The sequence below is a fragment of the Python bivittatus genome, unplaced genomic scaffold (genome assembly GCF_059951505.1).
Source record: "Python bivittatus isolate LINGU-HERP-01145 unplaced genomic scaffold, Pbiv_v1 ctg000070_np1212, whole genome shotgun sequence".
Classification (NCBI taxonomy): domain Eukaryota; kingdom Metazoa; phylum Chordata; class Lepidosauria; order Squamata; family Pythonidae; genus Python; species Python bivittatus.
Genome location: NW_028277034.1, coordinates 55766124 through 55792007, shown reverse-complemented (window position 1 = coordinate 55792007; position 25884 = coordinate 55766124). Strand labels below are relative to the sequence as shown.

Here is a 25884-nt window from a genome sequence, read left to right as displayed (position 1 = left end):
GAATAGATGTTGCCAAGGTCACTTCCAGCTCTTGTATTTTATGGTTCTGTGATATGCAGTGGTGGTGGAAGGATTAAAATATAAGCAGCTGCCTTTTACTAAATCAAGGAGAAAATACACCAAGGCACATTGCACTGAAGGTTAAGATCAGGCCAAGAGTATAATTTCAAATTGATTTTTTGAGGTGGATCAGGTGATGGTGGAAACAGTGAAGGGAAACAGTTTGCATAGTCGATATGCTTGCTGCCAAGTGCCTTCTTCCACTAATTATAACCAAGTGTACTCAGTGCAGAAGGGAGGTGGGTATGAAGGAATGTAGAGATGACTCTAGCGAAAAAACGGATGATCCATTAAGGGAGGAAAAATGGGGACGTAGTCCTGGGAAAGTGGAATGTGTGGGAAGGAAACTCAAAATAACCCCACCTTGAGCCCCGCTGTCTGTCTGGTATAAGATGGGGTAGAGAAAAGCTCTCAGATGTTTTCAGGATTGAGGTCACCCCTTCAAGGTAAGCCAGGTCAGGAAATGGACACTGCAAGAATTCCAGGAATGCTACTTGATTGTTGAGGGTATAATATTTCCAGAGGTGTGAAAGATAGCTTGTTGCAAGACCCTGTTTGTTAGGTTGGACTCTAGGAATCAGTTGGGATTGTGTTTTTTTTTGTACCGGCTTCCTTGCTACATAGCAATCTCTCTGCCAGTGGTTCATGATCCTTGTGGACTTCAAACTGCCTTCCTTGGGGCACACAAATGACAGCAGTCAAATGTGAGGTCAGGTTTTCCTGTCAGAGCAGTGGCAATGTGATCTCAAATTGGGGGAGACTGTTATCACTCCTTCGTCATTGTCAGATCACTCTCTGTTGGGCCTGGAGTTCTCTGGTACTCCCCCCTCTGCAGGGAGGCTGGGCCTATGCCATTGGTCTGCCCCAAGCAAATGGTGGACCAGGCAGGGTTCCAGAGGGAGTTGGAGTGGTCCCTGAAGGTCTGGTGCATGGTCCAACTGTGACCTTGGTTGTTGCCTGGAATGAGAGAGCAGCAGAAGCCATGCAACCTTTTTACTGAGGAGTTGAGGGAGATGAAATGATTGAAGAGATGCTACTGGAAGACAAGGAGTAAAGCAGACCAAGCATCAGGGCCTACCTCATGGTGGAAAGGGCAGTGAAATGCCAGTATTTCTCTGCCCTTACCGCATTTGTAGATAGTCACCCGGACGCCCTGTAACCCAGGCCCTCCTGGGGAGGATGGATTTGGAGATTTACTTGCAGGGCCAGTGTAAGGAATATGCTTGGCTCCCCAAACTCCTCTCTGGATCAGGGAGAGGACCAGGATTGCTCACAAGCACTCCTTACAGAGGCTCCCTGCAAGGAGACCATAAAACAGCAGTCTCCAGTAAGTTTCAGAGCTCTGAGAGCTCTGAGAAAGTCATCTTGCCTAAGCCATGGTTCAGAGCCTTCAAACGGAAACTGGGTTTGCCCACTTCCTCTCTTAATCATTTCTGGAAATGGCTTGTTAACTGTTTTTGGATATTAAGAACCTTCAGAAGAGTCAGTTTCATTATACTGGATGATTATTCTTCAATCCTCAGTGAAAGAAGTTTCATGTAAGTTTAGGAACTTAAAATGTTTTGTATTCAGAAATAAACAGCAAAAGGCTGATCAGAAGGTTGCTTTTGGAAAGTTACAAACGGACAAAAGGGGCCAGATTGACTGGAAATAAGATTTTGAAACTAATTATAAGAATCCTTCCTGTGGTTTGTTTAAAATCCTATTAAAATATATGGAGATTTTGAACTTAAGTGTAAGAAATCTTTCCAAGGGAAAATGTTGTGGATTAGAGAAAAACATGATAAGGCTGGTTACTAGAGGCAACCAGAAAGAACTAAAGATTACAATTAAAGGAGATGAGACCCACCAATACAAAATGGAGAAAAACATTTTAACTCTGGAAGTATTCAAGGATATTTGGCAACAATGTACTCAGAACTTTCTCTTAAGATTGTCTGCTACTATAAAATGGGTTTAAAAGAGATAGAAGGGGATACCACTGAGAATGAGGCTGTTTTGGATGTCGATTTAAAAATGACAGGCTATAAGAACGATATGGACAAAGATGTTACACAGGACTTACACATGAAATCAGCTGATGTTTTAATAGCAAAAAAAGACACACAAATAATAAATCAGAAGAGTGACTTGGATGTGTGGATTTCAACTCCAAAGAGTGACTTGGACAACTTTCTTATCTTGGACTTACAAAAGAGAGGTGTTATAGTTATGAAGGAGTTCCTGAGAAAAGATAAAGAGAAAATGAAAAGAAATCAGCTTTTGGGACACTACTTAAAAGGAATAAACATCAAGACTTTTAAAAACAACAACAAAAAAAGGAATATAAAGTTGGCTTATTCGATCAAGGTTAAAATATATATTTTTTCTAGTAGCTTTCAATAGGTTTTTTTTGACCAGGACTGAATGAGGCTTTAAAGATTTGTTTACAGATAAGATATGGGAGGAAGAGATTTTTTGTTGTATTTTTAGAGAAAGTGATAAGCTATGGTGTTAAAATTGAAGGAAAGTGTTAAACTTGCGAAGGAGTTTCCGAGAAGAGACGAAGAGAAAATGAAAGAAATTAATTTGTGAGACATTATTTGAAGGGATTAAAGATGAAGATTTGAAATGTCCAATTTGGTCATGGTGACCCATGCCTCACGTACATCCCACTTTGACCACCTTTTAAAGAGAGCTACTTTGAATCATGCTTGGAAGCTTAAACTAGTGCAAAAAACTGGTGAGTGTACTGATCAGGGCTGGCTATACAGAACATATAATCCTCTTCTTACAACAGCTTCAATGCTACATTTCTAGGTGGAAGTCAAAGTTATATGACCTGCAAAGATGACCATGACTTAGGGCCAGCCCCTGTGCAAGACTGTATTCTCCTCATTAAGACAGCCTACGTTTTAAGCTCATTACGAGTTTTTTCCCCCTGTCCCATCACTATCATAGCCACACTCATGGGAAACATAAGACAGGTCCATCTCTGGTAGCTGCTCACTGTCTCTCAGACTCCCTGGCAAGGAAGGCAGGATGAACTCCCCTCTGGAGTCTTAACTGTTGGGTGAAATTATTCCTTTCTTATTGATGTATTTATTTAAAAATGGTTTTGAATTTGGATTTCTAACATAATTGCTATTACATCTCTATTTTATTGTTAATTGCCTTGATAAGACAATACCTTGGGATTCATAGAGCTAAGAACCACTTTGACAAATTCATAGAGGAACAATGAGCTCTCCTCTTGGGCTACATCTTTTCGCAGTGAACTTCACAGTTAACCATCTGTTCACAGTAACCATTTTTAACCATCTGTTTAAAAAGTGTTTTCTTTTAAAATGGCACCTATACAGCCTCACTGTCTCTACATTTCCTGGAATAGTCCACCATTCATTGAATCCCCACCCCCAAATAAGGAAGGTTTTAACTGGATAGGTGTGGCCAACAGAACTGGGAGCTTGGTTGGATTTTCTGAATACCAGACGACCAATTTAAAAGGAAAAGAAGAATGAAGAAGATGGAACATGAAGTGTGGAGACCAAGTGTAGGAAGGAAGGAATGTGGGGTATGGAGAACAGTGGATAAAGAGGAATGGGAAAGAAGGAAGTGAGGAAAGAGAAGCCAGAATATGGGAGAACAAGGAACATGGAGGACATGGAGAAGATGGGAGTATGGGATGGGAGAAGAAAGTTAAGGAAGGTGGAGAGGAAAGAAAGGAGAAACATTAGGAATCATTTAGGGGCTAAATGTCTCAGCTTCTGAGATCACAGAGAAAGGATGAGACATTTGGTGTGGGTTGTCTGGAGAAGCAACAAAGAGGACAGAGGAGTTTCTTGTGCCTTTGTCACCACCACTGCAGAGGAGGAAGGGAAGAGGAGGGTTGTCATTGAAGCCTGGAGGAGGAGGAGGAGGAGGAGGAGAAGGAGAGGGAATTAACACTCTTTTGCCACTATAGTAGTTATTGTGCTTACTGGAGCCCATGGCTGGGATGGAAGAAGAGAAGTGGCTGCTTTGGTTGATTTTTATCACTACTTACTACTGGCCATGTCCCTCCACAAAATGATTTCACGAAACGTAGAGTAGATGGTGGGTAGGATTTAAGACCTGGGTGGAAGGGAGAGGGTCGGGACGGATAGGGTGGACTAGGAGAGATGGGAAGGGCTGAGGGATCCAAATGTACTGTGAAATGGAAGAGGCTCCAGGGAGAGTAGAACCTTGGAACAAAGCAGGGGATAAGCTATGCTGGGTTGAGGGAACTCATGCACTGGGCAAGCCTAGGAATTGAATGATTTAATACTGGTTTGGAGCAGCCACAGATTGGGCAAATAGACTTTCATTTGGTGGGAGGAAGGGAAGTGCTGGTGGTAGCTGGAGAATGGTTGAATCCTTCCCTCACAATCAAGGAAATTCAATTCCCATAGTTTTATTAATGAGATGTTTTGAAAGGGGAAGAGGGAAGTTAACGTACAGAAATCTTGGCAACTGGAAACATTTACATTAGAGTTGTTGGGAGTTTGATAAATTAATAAATAAATGCATTAGCACCCTAATTACAACTAAGTTCATTAGGAGATAGATTCCTTAATCCTCTTGCTAATTGTCTGGTGATGCAGTGGGGAGATGGCTACTCATTTTCCTGATAAAGGAGAGAGATGCACATGTTCCAAGCTAACATTTTGCAAACCACCATAATCTTTTGCAGGCTCTGAGAAGCCCATTGTAGGATGCTCGGAGATGGGGGGGAGGATCTGAAATGGGAGGTGGGGTGGGAGGCAGGTCATAATAATTACAAGTGTAGAGAAAAATATGATGGAGGGCACTGGGCTGGCCATTGCAGAGAAGGCAGATGGACAATCTGGTGCTGGTTCCCTCTTCTAAGCCAGTATCTCTTCCCTAGGTCCTAAATATTATTGCACTGCTGGTACCCTTGGCCTAAAGCTACTGTTAGTGAATGCCAGGTCTGTCATAAAATCATGCTCCTTCATGACTTAGCTGGGGAGGAGTGAGCAGATGTTGTATGATTTCAAGACTGGTAATAATTCTCCAATGAGACTTGGAGTGTTACCAGGTGTCCTGCTCACTGGTAGCTGGATATGAGTGTCTATATTGAAGCTGGGCTCTGGGGACAAACTAGGGAATCCGATGGTGCATCACCCTTCTGCCAGCCAGCACTCCTCCTCACTGAGCTACTGGATTTCCCCCAGGCTAATGGTGCTGGGAAAGATTCCAGCAGGCAATAGGGCAGACAGTATCGCTACAAGCTCTGGCATTCTCTGAAACAGGAAGGAATCATGGCCATTGGACAAGATTGCCCCAAAATGGCCTCTCGGCACTGCAGATCCCTGGATACCCATGGTTGAAAGGTGCTCCAGGAAATGAATGAAGCAGCTGAAGTGATGCCTGGAGAACAGAGGTAGAAGATGAGGAGTGAACATGACTAAACACAGACAGGAATGACTAAAACCAATTGCTCTTGGCATAGCTTCTGCCATGTTTAGGCTTACGCTATGTCAGTGAGAACATCCGTACACCTGTGTTTCTCTGCCCTCATTGCATCATCCATATGTCATCCACTGACACTGTTTAGAGTAATCTACTCTGGACAAGCTTCTGTCAAGCTTCCACTGTGATGGGTTTGCAAGATATTCTGCTCATAAGGTTTCTAGAGTTTGCTCGGAGCTGGACTCCATACTAGCAGAATCAATTAAGGTTGCCATTTGTGCAAAAACTTCAGGTTTGCTAGCAGATCCCACGCTTGCTCTGGATGGGGTTACATTTCTTTCGAAGGAGAAGGTCTGCGACTTGGAGGTTCTCCTGGGTTTGGTTCTTTCTTGGGCAGCAAGTAGACTCTGTGGCTAAGGAAGATTTTGCCCATCTTTGGCTGATGGACCAGTTGCAGCTCTTGGAGTAGGAGGCCCTGATGAACCACTTCAGAAGTGTTACATCGATACTGCAGGAACTACACTGGCTATCCATAGAAGTTTAAATAAAATCCAAGGTGCTAGTTATGGGTTCTATAAGAGATCATCTCCCCCAAATGGACTGTCCTGCGTAATTATTGTGGGGAAGAGTGCTGCAAATCCTCCTCTCCGAGAAGTTAGCGAAGCTAGGGCCTGGAAGTGGGTCCTATGGGTACCAGTCCATTCCTCTGGAATGGTCTATCCCTGGAGACCCCAATGTCCCCTACATTGTTAAGTTTTAGGAAAGCTATAAAGTCCTGGCTTCTTCAACCAGCATTTCATATCTAAGTAACATATACTGTGGCATTGCCTTTTAATCTTTGTAATTTTTTAGTTGTGGTAGGTTGTACCATTTTATTTTATTTTATTTTATATATATAAAAATAAAATGGTACAACCTACCAGAACTAATATATATATAGCTTTTATTCTATGAGAGCCCTTCCAGAGTTTGTTTAAAGTGGGTAAGTTATACCTTCTGTTAAATCCATCAGCCTACAATTTTAGCAATATGAAAGACGGGCAATAGAAAAGGTATTTTCCCCCTCAAAATAACAGTTGATAAAAGTAATTACTGAGCTATTATTTGCCAGACAAATGAAGCTAATAAAAAAGTACTTCCTGTTTACTGATTACATTTTTAATAACTTGTTGAACAGGCTAATTACAGCATTTCTTCTAAGTAAAACTGGTATTTTCAGCAAGACAAGTCCTAAGATAAGTGCACAACCAGGCAAAACATATTTGGCAAGCTGAAGCCCACAGCTCCATCCTGAGTTTATTTTATTTACCCTACCTTCCAATGTCATTGTGGCATGAATTTTATTCATTAAGGCCAAATCATAATGCAATCTGAAGCAGAGATCCCATCTCTTAAGACACCACATATCTACTACATTCACAAACAGCCACCTTTGATAGCGTATGTCATGGTGACCCATGTTCACTGGAGTTTGCACAGGCAAAAATAAAATAAAATAAGACATTTAATTTTAATTCTGTAGCTGGGTTGCTGGCTTCTTGTTTGATTTTATGTCTCTCCTGTGTTTCTTTAGGAGGGACACATGGGGTGAATATTTGGTAAATGTGCCAACAACTTGGTGTGTCTAAACCAAGTTCCAAATGTCCTCTCCAAAAATGGGACTGAAGGAAATGCAACTCAGCCTCTATTATAGGTCAAAAACGTACAAGTGCTTGGGAGTTCTATTGCTACAGGCACAACACTGGTGAAATACAAGTATCAATATAATTACAGTCAGTATTTCCTAGCTGTTACCTGGCCTTATCATTCATGCAATAATTGACAAACTTTCCAAACGATTCTGCTTGGAACCAGCTGTTTGGGAGCTGGTGGCTAAACTCTATGGAAGGATTAATTTGGGGAGGGGGGAGAAAGTGACAGTGTAACAATGGTATAGAAAACTTCTAATGCAGACGTGGGTTAGAAGTTCTCAGATGCAACAGAGGGAAAGGAGAACGAGCTAAAACCACCTATAACATTCAACTGCTAGTACTGACAATCTTTCCCCTTCGTTTTTCTCTTAGCCCAGAGGGTTCTCGAATGGCCAAACTGAATGGTAATTCACAAGGAATGCAGACTAACCTCTCTAACAGTTGCTCCAACTGACCACAAAAGAGCTTTCAAGTATTTAAAACATCAAACTTTGCCACAATTGTTTTCAAATGTTCACTTTCCTGACAACCAGCACCTACACTGGCTCGGTAGGATTCAGAAGATCCCTCGGCTGGAGCTATTTCTAGAAAAACTCATTCCAAGTAGTGTGTTCCAGAAAGAAAAGATACAGACTGAACTTATTAATGCCAACAGGTCAACAGCAAGTTTGATTAACTTTTAAATCAGGCAACTTCTAAGCTGCAGAAACCATATGCAGAACGACCAGGATGGAACCAGGAAGTGCTCGAGAACTTACCTGCCGTCCACAAAGGAAGCTGACCAACTTAAACAGACTTCATCATGGGGCTGCCACAAGCCAGAATGATCTAAACAGAACCAATCCGGTAAACTAACACTAATTTCCGTTTTTTAAAAAACAGGCTCTACATTTGGCTACCTAAATTTTTCAGAAAAATCGCTTAGATGGAAGAAGCAGGGAGACACATCAACACCAATGTGCTTTTAAAATGAACTGAAGTGGTTTTAAAGAGAGGTGGAGCAACATTTTGAAGGAGGAGGGAGACCTCGGCATTGGCAGAAGCACAAATCACAGGAATACAAAAAGAGCATTTAGAAGCTGGAAACTTCCTAAAAGAAACCAGGAAAAGGGGGCAGAAAAAAGCAACAGTAGAAACATGAAATCAGGAACTTTGAAACAAACAATAGCGTGCCTTTTCAGCACTGATTTCTACAATAATCTTCTACAATACCCTAATCTTTCCCCAAGATTTTAAGTTGTTATATTTGAAAACAGGCAAATGAACAGACCCAGGGAGACTATGTACCAGCACGTGAATCAGACTCGAGGCAAGGCACCAACAAATACAGGTTTCAGATTGGCACTCAAGAAAATGAAAATGGCCAAGTTCTGGTGAACAGCAAAGGAAGAACAATTTTACTGAGCCTGTAAGCCCATTTTATTCCATTTCTATTTGTCCCCAAGAAACTCATCAGTTTCATATAATGATTCTGAGTGTTATATGTTGCTGTAGGTTTATTATCATCGTCATCATCATCATCATCATCATCATCATCATCATCATCATCATCTCTGTTGTTTTATTCAACCCAATTTTACAGAAGCAGGGCCAGCTCTACCGGGAGGGAGGGAGGGAGGGAGGGAGGGAAGGAAGGAAGGAGAGAGGAAGGAAGGGGAGGGAGGGAGGGAAGGAGGGGGAGGAAGGAAGGAAGGAAGGAAGGAAGGAAGGAAGGAAGGAAGGAAGGAAGGAAGGAAGGAAGGAAGGAAGGAAGGAAGGAAGGAAGGAAGGAAGGAAGGAAGGAAGGAAGGAAGGAAGGAAGGAAGGAAGGAAGGAAGATTATAACCAATGGGGCAGGCATGGCAGCTTAATCCATGTTTCCCTAACAATCCACAGTGCTAATAATCACCTAAAACATTCAAATAATCACTCCTAAAAGTCTTTTATTGCTTTTCTTCCCACCTGCCCTGCCCTGCCCTGCCCTGCCCCTCCCACATACATACAAAAAGGGAGCATCATTAACAGAATTTTTTTTAGAATGATGGGGAAAAAAAAAGGAAACACATTCATATACAGAAATGCTTAACTCCAAATCAATCCAAAATGATTTCAAGATTATCGCATTCCTATTCTGAGAGAGCCACAAGCCACAGTTGTGAGAGGCATTTCTGCCTTCGGAAAGCCGTTCCCTATTTGGAAGGAAATACAAGATGGATTTGGTGCTTTTTTGGGTTATGATCTCTCGTCAGTTTGTGGAGGCTGGAAGATCCAGTCCCCTCCTCCTCCTCGCCTGTCAAAGCTCTCTGTGATCCAGGAATGGGAACACAGCCATTTATTCCTGTACATTAAACACTAACAATGGAGCATCCTGCTCACTCAGGGATGAGACAAAAGTCTAAAGGTTATGGTCTTGCAATGACTTCCAAAATGCACAAAAATACAGAGCCCCAGATGGAGACGGAAGGTAGCAATGTATATATGCCTTTATTCAATAACATTCTGTTAACTATTCGTATCATTTCATATAATAAGTAGATCATTACTCAGTTCTAAATAACTGGATTTGCTGCAATAAAATCAGCCACGTGTATATATATATATCTGCTATATCAAGCACAAAGGTTTTATGAGCAAATCAAATTAGTACACACAGGACATTCTATCTCCTCCAAACCACAAAATTATTTTCATTCTGTAAAATAATTCCGAGCGGGTTTCATTTGTTGCATAGACTGTTTTTGTACTGGCTTAAAAAAATAATAATAATCCACAAATTTAACACTGCTAAAAGCTGCCGTTTTTCAGAAACTGATGATGTTACCTAGTTGGGTACTGAAAGGTCTGCAAGCAAACCACCAAGCTCAGAGAGCCCCGAGGACTCCAAAGTTAAGAAAATTTACCAAATGTCATTCTGTCTATGTTTGAATAAAAAGTCTGTTCCTTTTGATCAATTATTATTAATTAGTTCAGCTATTACCACTGATCAGAACAGTCATGCTTACTTTGTATACATTTAAATTTTAGCAGCAACATTTCACATGTCATGAACTGATTCTATTTTTGAAGCTAATATATTTTCCTTCTATATATCAACACAGGCATAGGTGTACATCTGACAACACATAATACATTGGATGAGGTGGACTATTCATCCATATAAGTTTCTGCCATAATATACCAGTTAATCTTTAACGTGCTTGTTATTTGCCAAACGACGCTCAACCCCGTCCTCCCCCAGTTTCTATACTGACTTCATTAATGGCACAAAGGAGAAGCTGGGGACCCCAAGGGACTTGTGAGCAAAGCTATTTATTCAGCTATCTCTTGTCTGTTCCTCTAAAGTTGGGCTGATCTAATGGATGCTACTCAGGAACTTAGCCCCGTGCTCCATGATTAAGCTCTGGTAAAAGTAAGGCCAATTAAACTGGCAAGGAACGCTCAGCAATTATAGGCCAGGACAAATTATGGCTTATCAGACACTGCAATGAATTCTTAGTTAGGCTTATTCATTGGTTTAAGCCAGTGTTTCTCAACCTTAGCAACTTTAAGAAAGGTGGACTTCAACCCTGAGAATTCCCCACCCAGCTGGCTGAGGAATTCTGGGGGTTGAAGTCCACCTTTCTTAAAGTTGCCAAGGTGGAGAAGCATTGGTCTAAGCAACAACTTGACCTTGTCCCAAACTGACAAGATACCAATCCTGAGAGGAAACAGCCAGAGTTAATGTCCATCCTTCATGTATCTTTAAGTCTGTCCTGTCTCATCATACCCACAGCCAACTCATAGGCGCCTTATGTTTTATATACAGGAGCAATGCTGAGAGAGGTTTGGGATCGGTGTAGAATCCAATCTAAAAGTTGACATAAAGAAGACAACTGAGACAGGGAAGGGGAATGGAGGCCAGGATAAGCAAGGGTTAAACAAGGAAAAATGGGTGCTTATTTCAGGGTTGAGTTAGACCATGGTCTGCACCAACAAACTCTTTACACAACATGGAATCATTCCATCAGCACCAAGGACCAAAGCCCCATGGCTCTAAGACCTACTAGGTTTACTTACCCAGAAGCTTCCTATGCCAGCACATCTTCCACTAGACACGTGAAGTGAACTAAGAGTGAGGAATGCTTAGACACATTGGATCATAATCAAAATGATGAAAATATACACAGAGTTGGATCCAGGGGGGCTCCCTAAATCCACGTTTTTATGCTCATCATGACTTATCAGATCTCACTGACTTCAGTGGGACTAGCCTATACCTTACTTGACCTGCACTAAAACTACAGTGTACCGCTGGGGCACTTGCTAAAGGAGTGTGAGACACAAGCTCTACACAAGTAGGTGACATGCCCCCACAACTGAAAAGCAGTTTCTTGCAGTTGCTTCAAGCTCTCAATTATTCTCTTTAGGCACAATCATTTTCTAGTGCATATAAACGTAGGAGTTTCTCACCTGTATTTTTATTGGCCAGGTGAAGTTGCTGACATAGACAAAGAAAGTGATGTTGGGATTGTTGCGGAAATCAAATTTCTCATTGGAGAAGCTGTCCTTATACTCCTTGATCTGGTTCTTTGAAACCACTGGAATCTCCTCTCCAGCCTGTGTACCAGCTTATGAGCATTTTTTTTAAAAGAAGAAGAAACAAAGGGAGTGGAATTAGCAGGACACTAACATCAGGACCTACGTAGATATAGACTGAAACTGTCGTTCAATTATGAATGACCCCACTGACTCCTGTTGACCTGGTCACATCTGCTAAAATCCATCTACCACTGATGATTCCTGGGAGGACCGCTGAGTGAGCAACCAGAATGGTCATCTGGAGAAAAGCCAAATTATTAACCCAATAGACTAAACGGCCTTTCCTTCTGTGCCAATCTCCAGCAATATACAGTGGGGCAAAAAAGTATTTAGTCAGCCACCAATTGTGCAAGTTCTCCCACTTAAAAAGATGAGAGAGGCCTGTAATTTTCATCATAGGTATACCTCAACTATGAGAGACAAAATGGGGGAAAAAATCCAGAAAATCACATTGTCTGATTTTTAAAGAAATTATTTGCAAATCATGGTGGAAAATAAGTATTTGGTCACCTACAAACAAGCAAGATGTCTGGCTCTCACAGACCTGTAACTACTTCTTTAAGAGGCTCCTCTGTCCTCCACTCATTACCTGTAGTAATGGCACCTGTTTGACCTTGTTATCAGTATAAAAGACACCTGTCCACAACCTCAAACAGTCACACTCCAAACTCCACTATGGCCAAGACCAAAGAGCTGTCGAAGGACACCAGAAACAAAATTGTAGACCTGCACCAGGCTGGGAAGACTGAATCTGCAATAGGCAAGCAGCTTGGTGTGAAGAAATCAACTGTGGGAGCAATAATTAGAAAATGGAAGACATACAAGACCACTGATAATCTCCCTCGATCTGGGGCTCCATGCAAGATCTCACCCTGTGGGGTCAAAATGATCACAAGAATGGTGAGCAAAAATCCCAGAACCACACGGGGGGACCTAGTGAATGACCTGCAGAGAGCTGGGACCAAAGTAACAAAGGCTACCATCAGTAACACACTATGCCGCCAGGGACTCAAATCCTGCAGTGCCAGACGTGTCCCCCTGCTGAAGCCAGTACATGTCTGGGCCCGTCTGAAGTTTGCTAGAGAGCATTTGGATGATCCAGAAGAGGATTGGGAGAATGTCATATGGTCAGATGAAACCAAAGTAGAATGTTTTGGTCTAAACTCAACTCCTCATGTTTGGAGGAGAGAGAATGCTGAGTTGCATCCAAAGAACACCATACCTACTGTGAAGCATGGGGTGGAAACATCATGCTTTGGGGCTGTTTTTCTGCAAAGGGACCAGGACGACTGATCCGTGTAAAGGAAAGAATGAATGGGGCCATGTATCGTGAGATTTTGAGTGAACACCTCCTTCCATCAGCAAGGGCATTGAAGATGAAACGTGGCTGGGTCTTTCAGCATGACAATGATCCCAAACACACTGCCCAGGCAACGAAGGAGTGGCTTCGTAAGAAGCATTTCAAGGTCCTGGAGTGGCCTAGCCAGTCTCCAGATCTCAACCTCATGGAAAACCTTTGGAGGGAGTTGAAAGTCTGTGTTGCCCAGCGACAGCCCCAAAACATCACTGCTCTAGAGGAGATCTGCATGGAGGAATGGGCCAAAATACCAGCAACAGTGTGTGAAAACCTTGTGAAGACTTAGAGAAAACGTTTGACCTCTGTCATTGCCAACAAAGGATATATAACAAAGTATTGAGATGAACTTTTGATATTGACCAAATACTTATTTTCCACCATGATTTGCAAATAAATTCTTTAAAAATCAAACAATGTGATTTTCTGGATTTTTTTCCCCATTTTGTCTCTCATAGTTGAGGTATACCTATGATGAAAATTACAGGCGTCTCTCATCTTTTTAAGTGGGAGAACTTGCACAATTGGTGGCTGACTAAATACTTTTTTGCCCCACTGTACCAGCCATGAATGATAAAAGATTTTGACATTTTAAACATGTCTCAATTGCTCAATGGGCAGTCTGCATTCGCTTGATCTTATGTTTTACAGGAAGCTTACATTTTAATTTTTTTAAAAAACAGGAAAAGATCCAACAATTCTAGTACTAATATTCCCGGACACTACTGGAAAACCCCCAGGGAAATATTCTCAGTCAGCACGAGAAAGCGAACAGGTGGCCAATGGCTCTGGGTTAGATGAAACCGTAAATACAAAGTGCTCAAAATGCCCACACTGTAACACTTTAAGGGGTGCTGATCTTCTAACTCTGCAGCGTTTATTGTGGATCATCAAACTGACAAGAAAGGCTGACTTCACTTTCCTTGCTACCATCAGTAAACTAGAGTTATGTACGTAAATGCTTGTTATGTAAAATGTTAACGTTTTACCAACCAAAGCAAGCATTCAAAGTGGAAAATGAGATAAATGAGTATTCCCTTTGTTTCTCAGCCCACCTCGATATACTAACAGTAAAACCACGTCTCAATCAATGTATGTTATTGCTCAGTGCAGAAACCTATTAAATCCACAAGTCACCGAGAGGTAAGAGTGTTCTGCATATAAAGAAGTGAGACAAAGGGATGCTGAGCGGCTGCCGTAAGCATCTTTTCTTTCTATTGGTTGAGCTGCTGTGAGGTCACAGAAAGGCTACAGTCAGCGAGAAAGCCAAGAATTTCTGGGATGAGATAGAAGAGAATGAAAGAGGGAGGTGGCAAGGGACAGGATGCAAAAAGAAGACAATGAAAGCTTAAGGGGAGAGAGAAGAGGAGCAAATGGGGAAAAACAACAAGCAAATTGGGGAGCAGAAAGATGAAGGGACTGCGTAAGTAGAGGCCGAGTCTCACGCTTCACGCGTGCTTTAAAAACAAGGCTTCGGTCAGGAAGCTAATGGCAGAAGAAAACAGAGGAACTGAAATCTCAGAGCTGTGGACGCTACTCTTTCCTTAACCATTTGTTAGGCATTTCTTTTTCTAAGCCTATTTGGGAACATTTCTCACCTGCAAAACTTGTCGACCAAGTGATGTTAAGGTTGAAGTTTTTGGAAGCATTGATAAACATGTCCAGGTCTCTGTTTTGCTGGTGTCAAGGAACAAGATAGAAACACGGGTTAATGGCTGAAGCACCAGGCAGCTCCCCCACAAATTGCAGGTGTCATTTGGGGAAGAGTAAAGGTGTGCCCCACATTCAGATCTGCCTCCTCTATGTTAAAGTAATTCACCGTTTCGGTTACTGTTAGCTATTGTTCATTTTTCAAGGAAACCGTCCGCAGACAGTTCACCAAGAAAAAGCAGAGCTGAGGGCAAAATGAGATTAAAAACGAAGGTAGACAAACAGATATACGTCAAACCAAGCAGATGGAAAAGAAAGAAATACACTCTAAATACATTTTATTCCAGAATCTAGATCCCAACACGTTCTTCCCTTGAAATGTGTTTGGGCCCAGATTTCGGACTATGCGCGCTGTATTTTTCTTTTCCATTTACAAATCGCAAGCGGGCAATCTCACACCCCCTTACGTTTGCACTCTTTCACTTATCTTTTTCCTAATAGTTGCATTACAAGTAGGCCGATACCCAGAACTCTGAACAGACCCACTTGGAACAGCAAAAAATAGCAGGCACCCCCCGTTTGAACTATGTAGCTGCAGGGCTCAGAAAGGTGGGAGTCTGAGTCTAACAACATCTGGATGAAGAGTCCCCATCTCCGCTCTCGTCTTTTTAAAATAGCTGCTTACGGAGATATTGAGAGATGTCTAGACCAGCTCCCCCAATCTTCATTTTTCTATTCTTTCCAACCCAGCAGACTATTGGGTAGGAATTGTGTAAAGGGGTTTGGAACTCTGTCCCTCTGTCTGTCAGCAGGGTAACTCTCCAAAAACAGAACAGGACAGGACCACATTTGTTATGGGGGGAAAGCCATCAAAAGGGGGACTGAGTTCCTACAAAGGGAGCAGATCCAGATGGGGGTCGCAGAGAAAAAAAATCCAGAACAAATTCCCTCAGTGCAACCCCGTGGCTGGGCAGGGGCTCATAAAGTTGCTGGTTCCTCCATTCTAAGCACCCCCTCTCCCCCCTGCCCCATTACACGACCCTGAATAGTGCCAACTTTAAAGAGTTGGAAGGAATGCAGAAGCCACACGCTTTTTTCTCTGAAGCAACCCCTAATGACCTCTGCCAGACATGCAATATTGCAACACCACACAGAGAAAACTAGGAACAACCTCAGTGGTTCATTAATCTCAGCATAGAGGCTGTGGACCATCCATAAACATCTTTTTTGTGGCTCATCACAAATGTGGGGATTCCCTCCAATCTGTTACCGATTTCTTCTGAGACTGTGGGTGAAGGTGAGATCCCTGGGAAGGGGGAGGCTTTAATATCCCACCCCATCCCAACCCAACCCCACCATGGCATTCCAAGTTTCGGACATATTAATTTTCAGCTTAACTACAGTTATGTGGAGAATGTATCTGTTTCAAGCACAATTTTTCCCATCAGCCTAGGGTGCTGGCAGCTATAGTCCAATGCATCTGGAGGAATCCAGACCGGGGAAAAACTGTGACACAGCAATGAATTCCTGGAGTAAATGACAGACTGGAGGATGCATTCTTTCCTTCCACACTGTGCTTGGGATTGGCTTGGGATTTCCCGCAACAAGACCGGGGTATTGTGCCCGTTTTCATGGGCACCCATTAGCCACCTTAGATGCTCACACACATGGCATGTACAAGTGTGTGTATATATATCTGTAACTGCACACAACATACTGATTTCTTCGCTGGCCAAGGACAGGGGAGACCTTTAAATAAATGCGATGCATAGTTGAGAGAGTCTACCAACCTCTTCAGGCGTTGCTACAAAATTGATTGCTGTATAATAGCGATCATCTTCTTGGGAAAGACTGAAGGTGAACTGATAGTCAATAAGAAGAGTGTCTGCATGGAAGCATAACGAGATCGTTAGGAGATGTCTTGGTACAAGGCCAGAGCAAGCAGACGGCTCGTGGCTTACGGCTCGCTGATGGGAATATCTGGAGGAGCTGCATGGCTGCCCTCCCTGCGAAAAGGGGAGGCAGGAGGTGAACCACCAAAAGCCCCAGTCACGCTTTGCCTCAACACTGCGTCAGCCATACGATCAGGCTCTCGCTATTCCACTGAGTAGAAGAAAGCAGGCGAAGTGCTTTGAACAATCTGGCAGAACAGAAATGGTTTAATCTCTTTTCACGGGCTGACGTGGATCCAAGGCACGGAGAATGCCGATGAGGACGGAGCCCAGCTTGTGAGAAACTCAGCCCCGCAAGGAGCGGACGGTCTCTTGATTTGTGGGATTCCCGTCATCTCCTTAAGACCAGTTTGTTCTCGCAGGCGTTTAATTTATTTGGCTAGCTTTTGATTTAGTTTGTATCTGCTGTTCTCTTTCCATTTTAGACTCTAATTGGTTTTTAATGTGTTGTTTGATCGTTTGAAATTGGTTTTGCTCGCACGGTTTAGATTAAAAGGTGGAATGAAAATATGTCCAAGCAAACAAATCTCTGTGTATCAAAGTTAAGGGGGAGTTTGTTGGTCTGTTTTACTTTTAAGGGCCTCCTTAAAAAAAGGTTCAATCTTTGTTTATCCCCCTCCATTTCTGAAAATCTGAACTGGGCTTATATTCTTTCAGAAAGAGAGGTGCTCTTAAAATCATCGTTGTCACTGGAAGTCAAGTGACATCTGGAGCTAAAAATCACTAGTGCCAGCTGGGTGACCAACCACACCCTTTCCCCAACAGGAACAACCTCACCACAGTTGCCACATTGGCAACCTCACACTTCATTTAGTACAATGCATTCGTTGTAGGGCTACTGTTGGAGTGGGTCTGGAAGTTGCAGTGGCCAGATTGTGGGGTGTGATATCTGGCCCAGGTTGCAGCTTTATTACAGCAAATGCCCTGGCTGTCAAGCTACCAAGGCCAGCAGACTTTGCACGGTTATGACAAAGTCCTAACCAGCCTGGGAGAAGGAACCCTGCCAGTTTCAGAGCTAGTCAGTCACCAAGATCATCAGAGGAGATCCTGCTACATATATTGAGAGCTGCTGAACGCCATTTCGCAGCTTTCCATGGGCAGACCTTCTCTGTGGTGATGACGCACTATGGAAGGTGCCCGTTGAAAACTCACCTCTTTACCCAGGCCTTTCCAGGATGAAAATCAGAAAAAAATTCTCCCCACATCTTTGCCACTGTGAGGGAATGGAATTATGAAGGCCAGGCTCAGGGAGATAAACATGTTCTTAGCTCGCCAGAGGAGCGTGGGAGCAACAAGAGGATGAGACTGGCACCTCCCTGAGGAATTCACACTGTTGTGGCTGGAGGACTTTGGGAACTGGGGTTTGAGTCTGGGAAGATTCTTGCTAGAGGTTGTAGCTAATAAACAGAGCTGAACTGAATCTGCATTGTCTCTTGGAGTTCCTTGGGCTAGGCCTGACAGCCACATTTTAACAAATATGTTTGCAATGGGGCCAGGATATTAATCTATTGGAGCTCTGTCTGCATTGCACTGTTTATATACGACTCCTTATTTGTATTCTCTATTCTCTATATTCTTTTGAATTTGTACTTGCACTTGTGTGATCTATTTCTTATATTCTTTTAAAACTAAATAACAACCACAACCACAACCACAACCACAACAACAACAACAAAGTACTTGAGCTCTGGCATGTGGGTGTAGGTTATATGGAGGCGGGGGCTGACCTTTTTTATTGGTGCTTCAATCTGGTCCCCCCCCACTTTTTTTTTTTATGAATTGGGAACTGTTTTTATGTTGGCTGCCCAGAGTTTCTTTGAATAGATGGGCAGCAACCAGAAAATGTGATCAATCAGTCAACAAATAAAACATTTCCCTTTTTTCCAGTTGAATATTATGTTTTTATTACTTTAACAATGTGTTAGTTATTATTTATTTATTAAATGTAGAGGCCATCCCAATCTATCACATCAGTCCCCCTAGGCAGACCAGACCAGGCAATCAACTCTATGGGAGGCTAAAACTACATTTGTTAAGATTGTCAATAATCTTAACGCTCTACATGGGGCTACCCTTGAAGAGTATCCAGAAGCGGCCACGCAAGCAATTTTTGGGGCCTGAAGAAGGACCCGTATAACACCTTTGCTCCATGAGCTGCATTGGGTGCCAGTTTGCTTCCGGGTCCAATTCAAGGTGTTGGTTATCACCTTTAAAGCCCTACATGGCATGGGGCCAGGTTACCTGAAGGACCACCTCGCCCCCACGATTTCAACCTGTCCCACCCGATCTCACAGAGAGGGCATGCTCCGGATCCCCGCGGTAAAAGAACTTCGATTAGCGGGGTCCAGAAGGCGGGCCTTCTCTGCTGTAGCCCCCGCCCTTTGGAACATCTTGCCCCCGGAGGTGAGACAGGCCCCCTCACTCCAGGCCTTTCAGAGGGATTTGAAGACCTGGCTCTGCTATCTGGCCTGGGGCGGGGAAGGAGGATGTCAGAAATGGGGTTGGCTGGCCCCTTAGTGGCCTGGTGTGGCCCCTATCAGCCTCTTGGATTTTTTTAGCCTTTTTATCTTTGTAATGTCTGGTTTTTATAACTTTTAATTATGTATTTCTGATTTTAGTTTGTTGTAAGCCGGCCAGAGTCCCCCGTTGTGGGGAGATGGGCAGGGACAAGTCTATTAAATAAAATAATAATAATAATAATGGAATCTTGCAAGTCTGACTGTGCTGGACCTTCTCCCCCTTCTTATACTCCTGTGAATCAGGGAGGTGTCTGCCTGAGCCACTTCCAAGCATTATCTCATTGCTCTAGATGTAAAAAATGTTTCAGCTGCTTTTGCTTAAGGCAGTGTTTCTCAACCTTGGCCACTTGAAGATGTGTGGACTTCAACTCCCAGAATTCCCCAGCCATCCATGGCTGGCTGGGGAATTCTGGGAGTTGAAGTCCACACATCTTCAAGTGGCCAAGGTTGAGAAACACTGGCCTAGGGAATGGTTCCTGCATATCTCCATCAAGGTCATCTTCGTTGCTCTCTACACTCAGGTAGCTTACAAAGGGGATCCAACATAGACATGGAAGAGGAACAGCTCAACAGTCAAGAATATCTTCCTGACTCTCTACAACCATGACTCTGGGCAGCTTGCCAAAAAAAAAAAAAAAAACCAACAGAAAACACAAAGATACAAAAAAAACTAAAAAAAAGAGTCCAAAAATGGCGTCAACTGAAACTGAAACACTGCGCAAGAGGTCCGCCACCTGCTTTGGCCCAAGGTCTGGGGAACAGCCAGACCTCGAGGGCTTGTTTCAATAACGTCAGGGTGGAGGGCATAGAAATCGCAGGGGAATGTTGCTCCAGAACGCAGGTGCCATGCAACTCTTTCATTGTAAACTGCTTTCCGATGCTTCAGCCAGCAAGCAGTATATATTATGCTGAATAAATAAATACTGACGTAAACTAATGTTGTGTGCATACTGTTTCTCCATAAAGACTTAAACCAAAGGTAAGTTCTGGAAGAAATACAAATATACATTTACTTGAAAGTAGGTGAAGGGGTTAAAGGCAAAGGATAAAAAGAACTAGGAGAGACAATAACTTAGTGACCTTGCCAAAAAGCTCCAGAAAGAAAATCCAAAATGAGCGACAAAGCATGTAACATCCTGCCTCTTTCACTTGTCTATTGGCAATCACTTGGTCTATAAATACCTAATCTATGAACAGGCAAAAGAAATGTGGTTTCCACTCACAGTAGCAGGTTCCTTTGAGAGGGTTGCCCTGGTACCGGTTCTCAACCTCGCACCTAGAAGAAAGAGCATTAACAATATTGGCTTCTAGTCATAATTCTCTCATGTACATTTACCCAGAAACTTTTATTTCTCTAGTTGACTTGTAGTTCCTAGGGACAATCTGAAGGAGCAGTGTTTTTTGGAGTAGATAAAGTCAGAGTTACCTTCCTTATATTGCTTAGGAGCCATAACTGCATTTCATGGATTATGTTCTTGAGAAACTTGATAGCTAGTTTAACTTGGTTTGCAAATCCCGTACAAGTTCAATTGCCTGTTCCAACCAGGCAGTCTAAAACCAGCTTGGTGAAGGCCACTGAATAAAGCTTTAAAAGCAGAAATAATCCAGCAAAACATGATCTGCATTTTGCTTTTTAAAAGTAATAACATTTATAGCTAAATGTTTGCCAACTTCAATTTGGGAGTCAAAATTAGCACTTTGGGAGTAGCACAGAAATTTCCATCCACATTTTTGTGTACTTTCTTCACCTACCTAAACATACTTATATTTACTTGTTCTAGAATATGTTTCCTACTACTAATTCTAATATGCTACAACATCATTTCTTTTCAGAGTGACCACAGTAGAGCAGAAAAAGTCTGCTATCTTAATTGTAATGAAATTCTCTGAAGCTGGAAAGGACCATCAACATTTATAAAACTTTGCAGAACAAAACAGATGGTCATTTAGATTTTTTATCTCCTCTCCAGCTAGCCAGCTGCCCTTTAAGTCAAGAGAGAGTTAGAATGAAGATCAAAGGCATCAAGGAAGACCTGTCTTAGCACACTCATTCTAAACATACACACATATCCAGTCCCCATTTTGTAACCTAGCCTTTTTTTCTTGCAATAAACCTGGCTAACAAGCCTTTGGGAGAATCTAGTTTTCTTGGTTACTATTAGGGGGCCTGACATAATACAATATCATCCTGTAAAATTTAGCTACACCACTAAGAGCAACAAAACCCATTCAGGTATGAGCAATTAATCCTGCACTGGTTACACTAGTCCCTCCTAGATCACTCTACAAGTGGGAAGACACCAAAGGCAATTAGGAAGCTAGCTTGGGCGAACAAAGAGAATACTTTCCGCTCCTTTCCCAGAAATCTCTGAATTAGGAAAAGGAATGGGAAACAGACCGATCTTTCAGCTCCAGCAAAATCATTTACACCACACAGCTAAGCCAACCGTATAGTTCTGTGGCTTACTCTCAATACTTTACAGTGAAGGAAGATGTAGAATTTCACAATAGAAGTCATATAATGTGCCCATAACTTCCTACGACTAAGGCTAACTGTATAACTTTTGCAGGTAGTACGGAGACTGTGTAGCCAACTTTTTAGTGGGGCATCTGGAAACAGTAGACTCTGACACGATGCTCTGGGCCTGGACTGTTTTCTTCTGTTGAAAAGTGAAAACATTGAGGGAGGGGTCATACATTAGTACAGATTGTGTCTGGACAGAACTGCGCCGGGCCACGTGCTATCACACTGCCATGGCCCCAAAGTGTTTCCAAAGCTGCCACTCACAGTTGGCATTCTTCTCCTTTGATTCCTTTTGTGGTGCAGAAGCACTTCCCCGTATTTGCATTGCAGATGGAAGCGTGGCCATTACACTTGCAGGCTGAAAGAGAAAAGCCGTTTCCCACAAAATAAATACAAACACTTCATTTAGGAGAAGTCAAACCAGGTGGGGCAGGTGGGGAGGCTTCCAAATGTGGTCTTCTTGGACCAAGTAATTCAGTCCTGTCGTTACCAAGGGTGTTTGACAAAACACCCTTGAGTGATACGATTAAGATGCACTGTGAATTTAATCTCTCGGCTCAAACAGATGGGCACCTTACCCCAAGGTGAAACTGGCATCGTTCTGCTAAGTGGGGAGTGAGATTTCCCACATTTGAGAGGCAGATTTAAGGTCATATAGAAGGTCACATATTGAGACAATGATCAGGAAGCTGTTAGACACCCCGTTCAATATTCTGATTTCCCTTGCTGTATCCACCATCTAAAAACACCCTGATCCGCTCTTGAGTGAAAGGCTTCTTCCAGCACAGATGCACGATCTTTCAACGTTAGTTAAATTCAAGAATGCTGATGCTATGGCTCTCAGAGAACTGCAGCACAGAAGCGTAGAAAACCCAGGGTGACTTGTGTACATGCTAGGGCTGTTTAGCAATCCAGATAGGAAAGGGGAAAGCTGACAATGATTCAGAGCATGTGTGGGTGGGCGCCTCGCAGCTTCCTTTAAGAAACTGCTAACAGGTCCAACACAAATTGCCGCGCAGCCATGGTGCAGAGAAAAAGAGAGACAGACAGCCTTTCGCTTCTTAGAAGCCATGACTTTGATTTTAAAAAGTTGTCAGCCTTTAGGCTGGAGAGATAAGCTTTTAAGTGCATAAGCAACACCTGCCAAAATCTCAGAAACAGTGGAGGCTATACTGCTAATGCTGGAAATCGTTTGCCCCCATGCGCATTATCAACAGGTGCATCTACACAGCCAAAGGCTAATCTGATGGATCTTTTAAATAAAAATAGCACACCCAGCCAATGTCCACACTGTTGATTCTGCTGATGGATGGATGGATGGATGGATGGATGGATGGATGGATGGATGGATGGATGGATGGATGGATGGAGATATATATTTGAGCCAATAGTTTGGGAGAAACTTCCTCCGAGCATCTTCCAGTTTCACAAGGAAGGAAATCAGTTCACAGGCAATGTGAAAGAACAAGTTCATATCATATGAAATAGTTTAATGCGACTTCTTTACGAAAAAGAAAGCAGAAGGGAACAACTGTACACTTTTTAAAAACTGCCTGCTTTTTCCTCCTGCCTCCACCTCTCCATTTCCACCACCCTTTCATCCTGAATGGCCACTGAGATGGAATTCCTAGAGAAGCCCTGTTTTTGTGGGGTCTCTGTAGGAGTTCATCTCAACTGTGGATATCAGAAGGGACAATTAATCATTCAGTACTATAGTCACACAGAAAAGTAAGTACACCCCATGTAAAGATTTTTCTTTTTTAACGTATAAGGACATATCAATAGTTTACCTTCATTCAAACAGTTTATAAAGATAAAGATGATGTAACTGAACAAACTATGAAAAATTGACTGTGCAATCATTTATTCAACAAAAAATTAATATATGCCATTTCCTCCTGTGGAAAAAGTTAAGTATACCCTTGGCTCTAATACCTGGCACCGTCCCCTTTGGCAGAAACAATCTTAAGTAGGCATTTACCATGCTCTGACACTGGCTGGGAGGAATTTTTTCACACTCCCGCCTGCCCATTTTTTTCAGCTGTGCTTGTTTGAGAGGCCTCTTGCATGCACAACCGTTTTCAGTCAACCCACAGCATCTTGATGGGATTTAGAACTGGGCTTTGATTTGGCCACTCCAGAACCCGCCATTTTTCTTTTCTTTTCTTTTTCTAGCCATTGTTTGGGGGATTTACTGGAATGTTGAGGGTCACTGTCATATTCCAAGGTCCACTTCTGGTTGAGCTTCAGTCTTCTGACAGATGGTCTCACATTATCCTCAAGCAGTCTCTGGTACAACAAAGAACTCATAGTGGATTCTAGGATGGCAAGCTGTCCAGGCTCTGATGCAGGAAAAGAGCCCTAAACCATAATATTTCCACCACCGTGCTTGACAGTTGGTATCAGGTTCTTCTGGTGAAATGCTGTCTTTGGTTTTCACCAAACATGTCTTCTGATACTATGGCCAAATAACTCTCTCTCTGCCTTGTCAGTCTAGAGCGCTTTGTTTCAGAAGTCCTGGTCTTTGCCTAGGTGTTCGTGAGCCAACTTTAGTCTTGCCCTGATGTTCCTTCTGGACACCAGAGGTTTCCCACGTAGATCAAATTTGTGCAGCTTCTCTCCAATGGTAGACTCATGCACTTTGACATCAATAGTGGTGAGAGTTACCTGTAGGTCACTTGATGAAATTCTGGGGTTCTTAGAGATTTCTTTCAGCATCTTGCCTTTTGCTCTCAAGCTCAACTTGCTGGGAGAGCCTGGCCTGGGCAGGTTGGCAGTTGCTTGAAATCTTTCTACTTCTAGATGATCTTCCAGACAGTGAAATGATTGAGGTCCAATGGTTTGGCAATCTTTTTCAATCCCTTCCCGGACTCATAGGCATCTATAATGTTCTTTGTGAAGGTTTCAGAGAGCTCTTTTGATCTAGGCATGGTGATACCACCCACTTCAACAATAAAGAGCAAATCAAACTGAACACCTGAGTTTTCAATAAGACAGGTCCCTCCCAGATCCTCTCTAACAATATTCTAATCAATTGCACTTCATCTGGTGCACCTGATTCTAATTTTAGGTTTTTGAGGTAGTGATAAATGTGCGGCTGCACTTACTGTTTCCACATGTGGAATTTGCATTTATGTTTATTTAAATTACACCATGGGCTACAAAATGTAAATAGCGCATGACGTTTGTTATGTTATCTCCCCTTTATCTATCAATACTGTTGAAATGAAGATCAAATCTCTGTATATTGACATATGTTGAAAAACTCAAAAATTTCAGTGGGGTGTACTTTTTCATATGATCTTAGTTCCCATGATAAGGGAGAGGGGAAGTTAGTCATCTTGGGGAGCAGGGAGGGATTAATTTAGCTCCAGACTAATTCACATCTGTTTAGGATTAAAACTAACCTTCTGAAGAGTAAAGGACGGAGTCAAGTTGCTGGTTTTGGGAATTGGCACAACATAGTGCTCCTCCCTATGACACAGTTACGGGTTTTGTACAAACAGGGTTACTGCAGCATGTCCTTTGGGTTATCAACCAGCAGCAACGACAACCCCCTCCCCCCAGTTAATGACTGCACGTAAGCTATTTTAAGAGGCCTTTCTGCCTGTAAAGCAAAATGCATTCTGGTCAGCCTGCAGGACTGGGACTCTTAACAAGGTATGCAATGCAAAATTCTATCCTCCTTGAGACGTTGCTATCAATTTAATCAGTGAGGGAAAGCATGCATTCTTCCTTAATTAAATGATGCACACAGATACCCAGGCAATAGCCGGGCCACCTTTTTCAGAGCAAAGGGAAAGCCTCCAAGATACAGGCAAGCAATGGTTAGGCACCAAAAATGCAGGTTGACAAGCTCCCCACCTCAGTTCCGGCAGAGCCCTGCCCTCCATCTCGGCCTCTTGAGTAGCAGAGCTGAAATCAAGGGCACATAAATAAGCAATGCCGTGGATGGAAAATTAAGACACGTTTCCTCAATTCACCTAATTTTATCCAGAGTTTCTTGGCCCAGAGTCTTAAATTATTGAGAAGGGAGCACACGCACCCTTGATTACCGCTGCCTGCAAAGAGCACCACAATGGCTAGGCGATAGGAGGGAAAAGCACAATCGCTCAGCGCTGGTCTGCAATCAAGGGGAGACGAAGGA

At 42.8% G+C, this 25884-nt stretch overlaps 1 protein-coding gene across 3 annotated transcripts in view; it reads right to left on the bottom strand.

Moving 5' to 3' along the window:
- ATRN (attractin) overlaps positions 1–25884 on the bottom strand; it is a 172606-nt gene that overhangs the window by 58075 nt on the left and 88647 nt on the right. For all 3 annotated transcript variants that reach the window (XM_088133214.1, XM_088133216.1, XM_088133215.1), the window contains exons 20-24: positions 22002–22095; positions 20437–20489; positions 16533–16627; positions 14691–14769; positions 11610–11767 (exon numbers count right to left, since the gene is read on the bottom strand). In XM_088133214.1, the coding sequence (XP_087989340.1) occupies positions 11610–11767; positions 14691–14769; positions 16533–16627; positions 20437–20489; positions 22002–22095 (479 nt within the window). The remainder of the gene's footprint in view (positions 1–11609; positions 11768–14690; positions 14770–16532; positions 16628–20436; positions 20490–22001; positions 22096–25884) is intronic.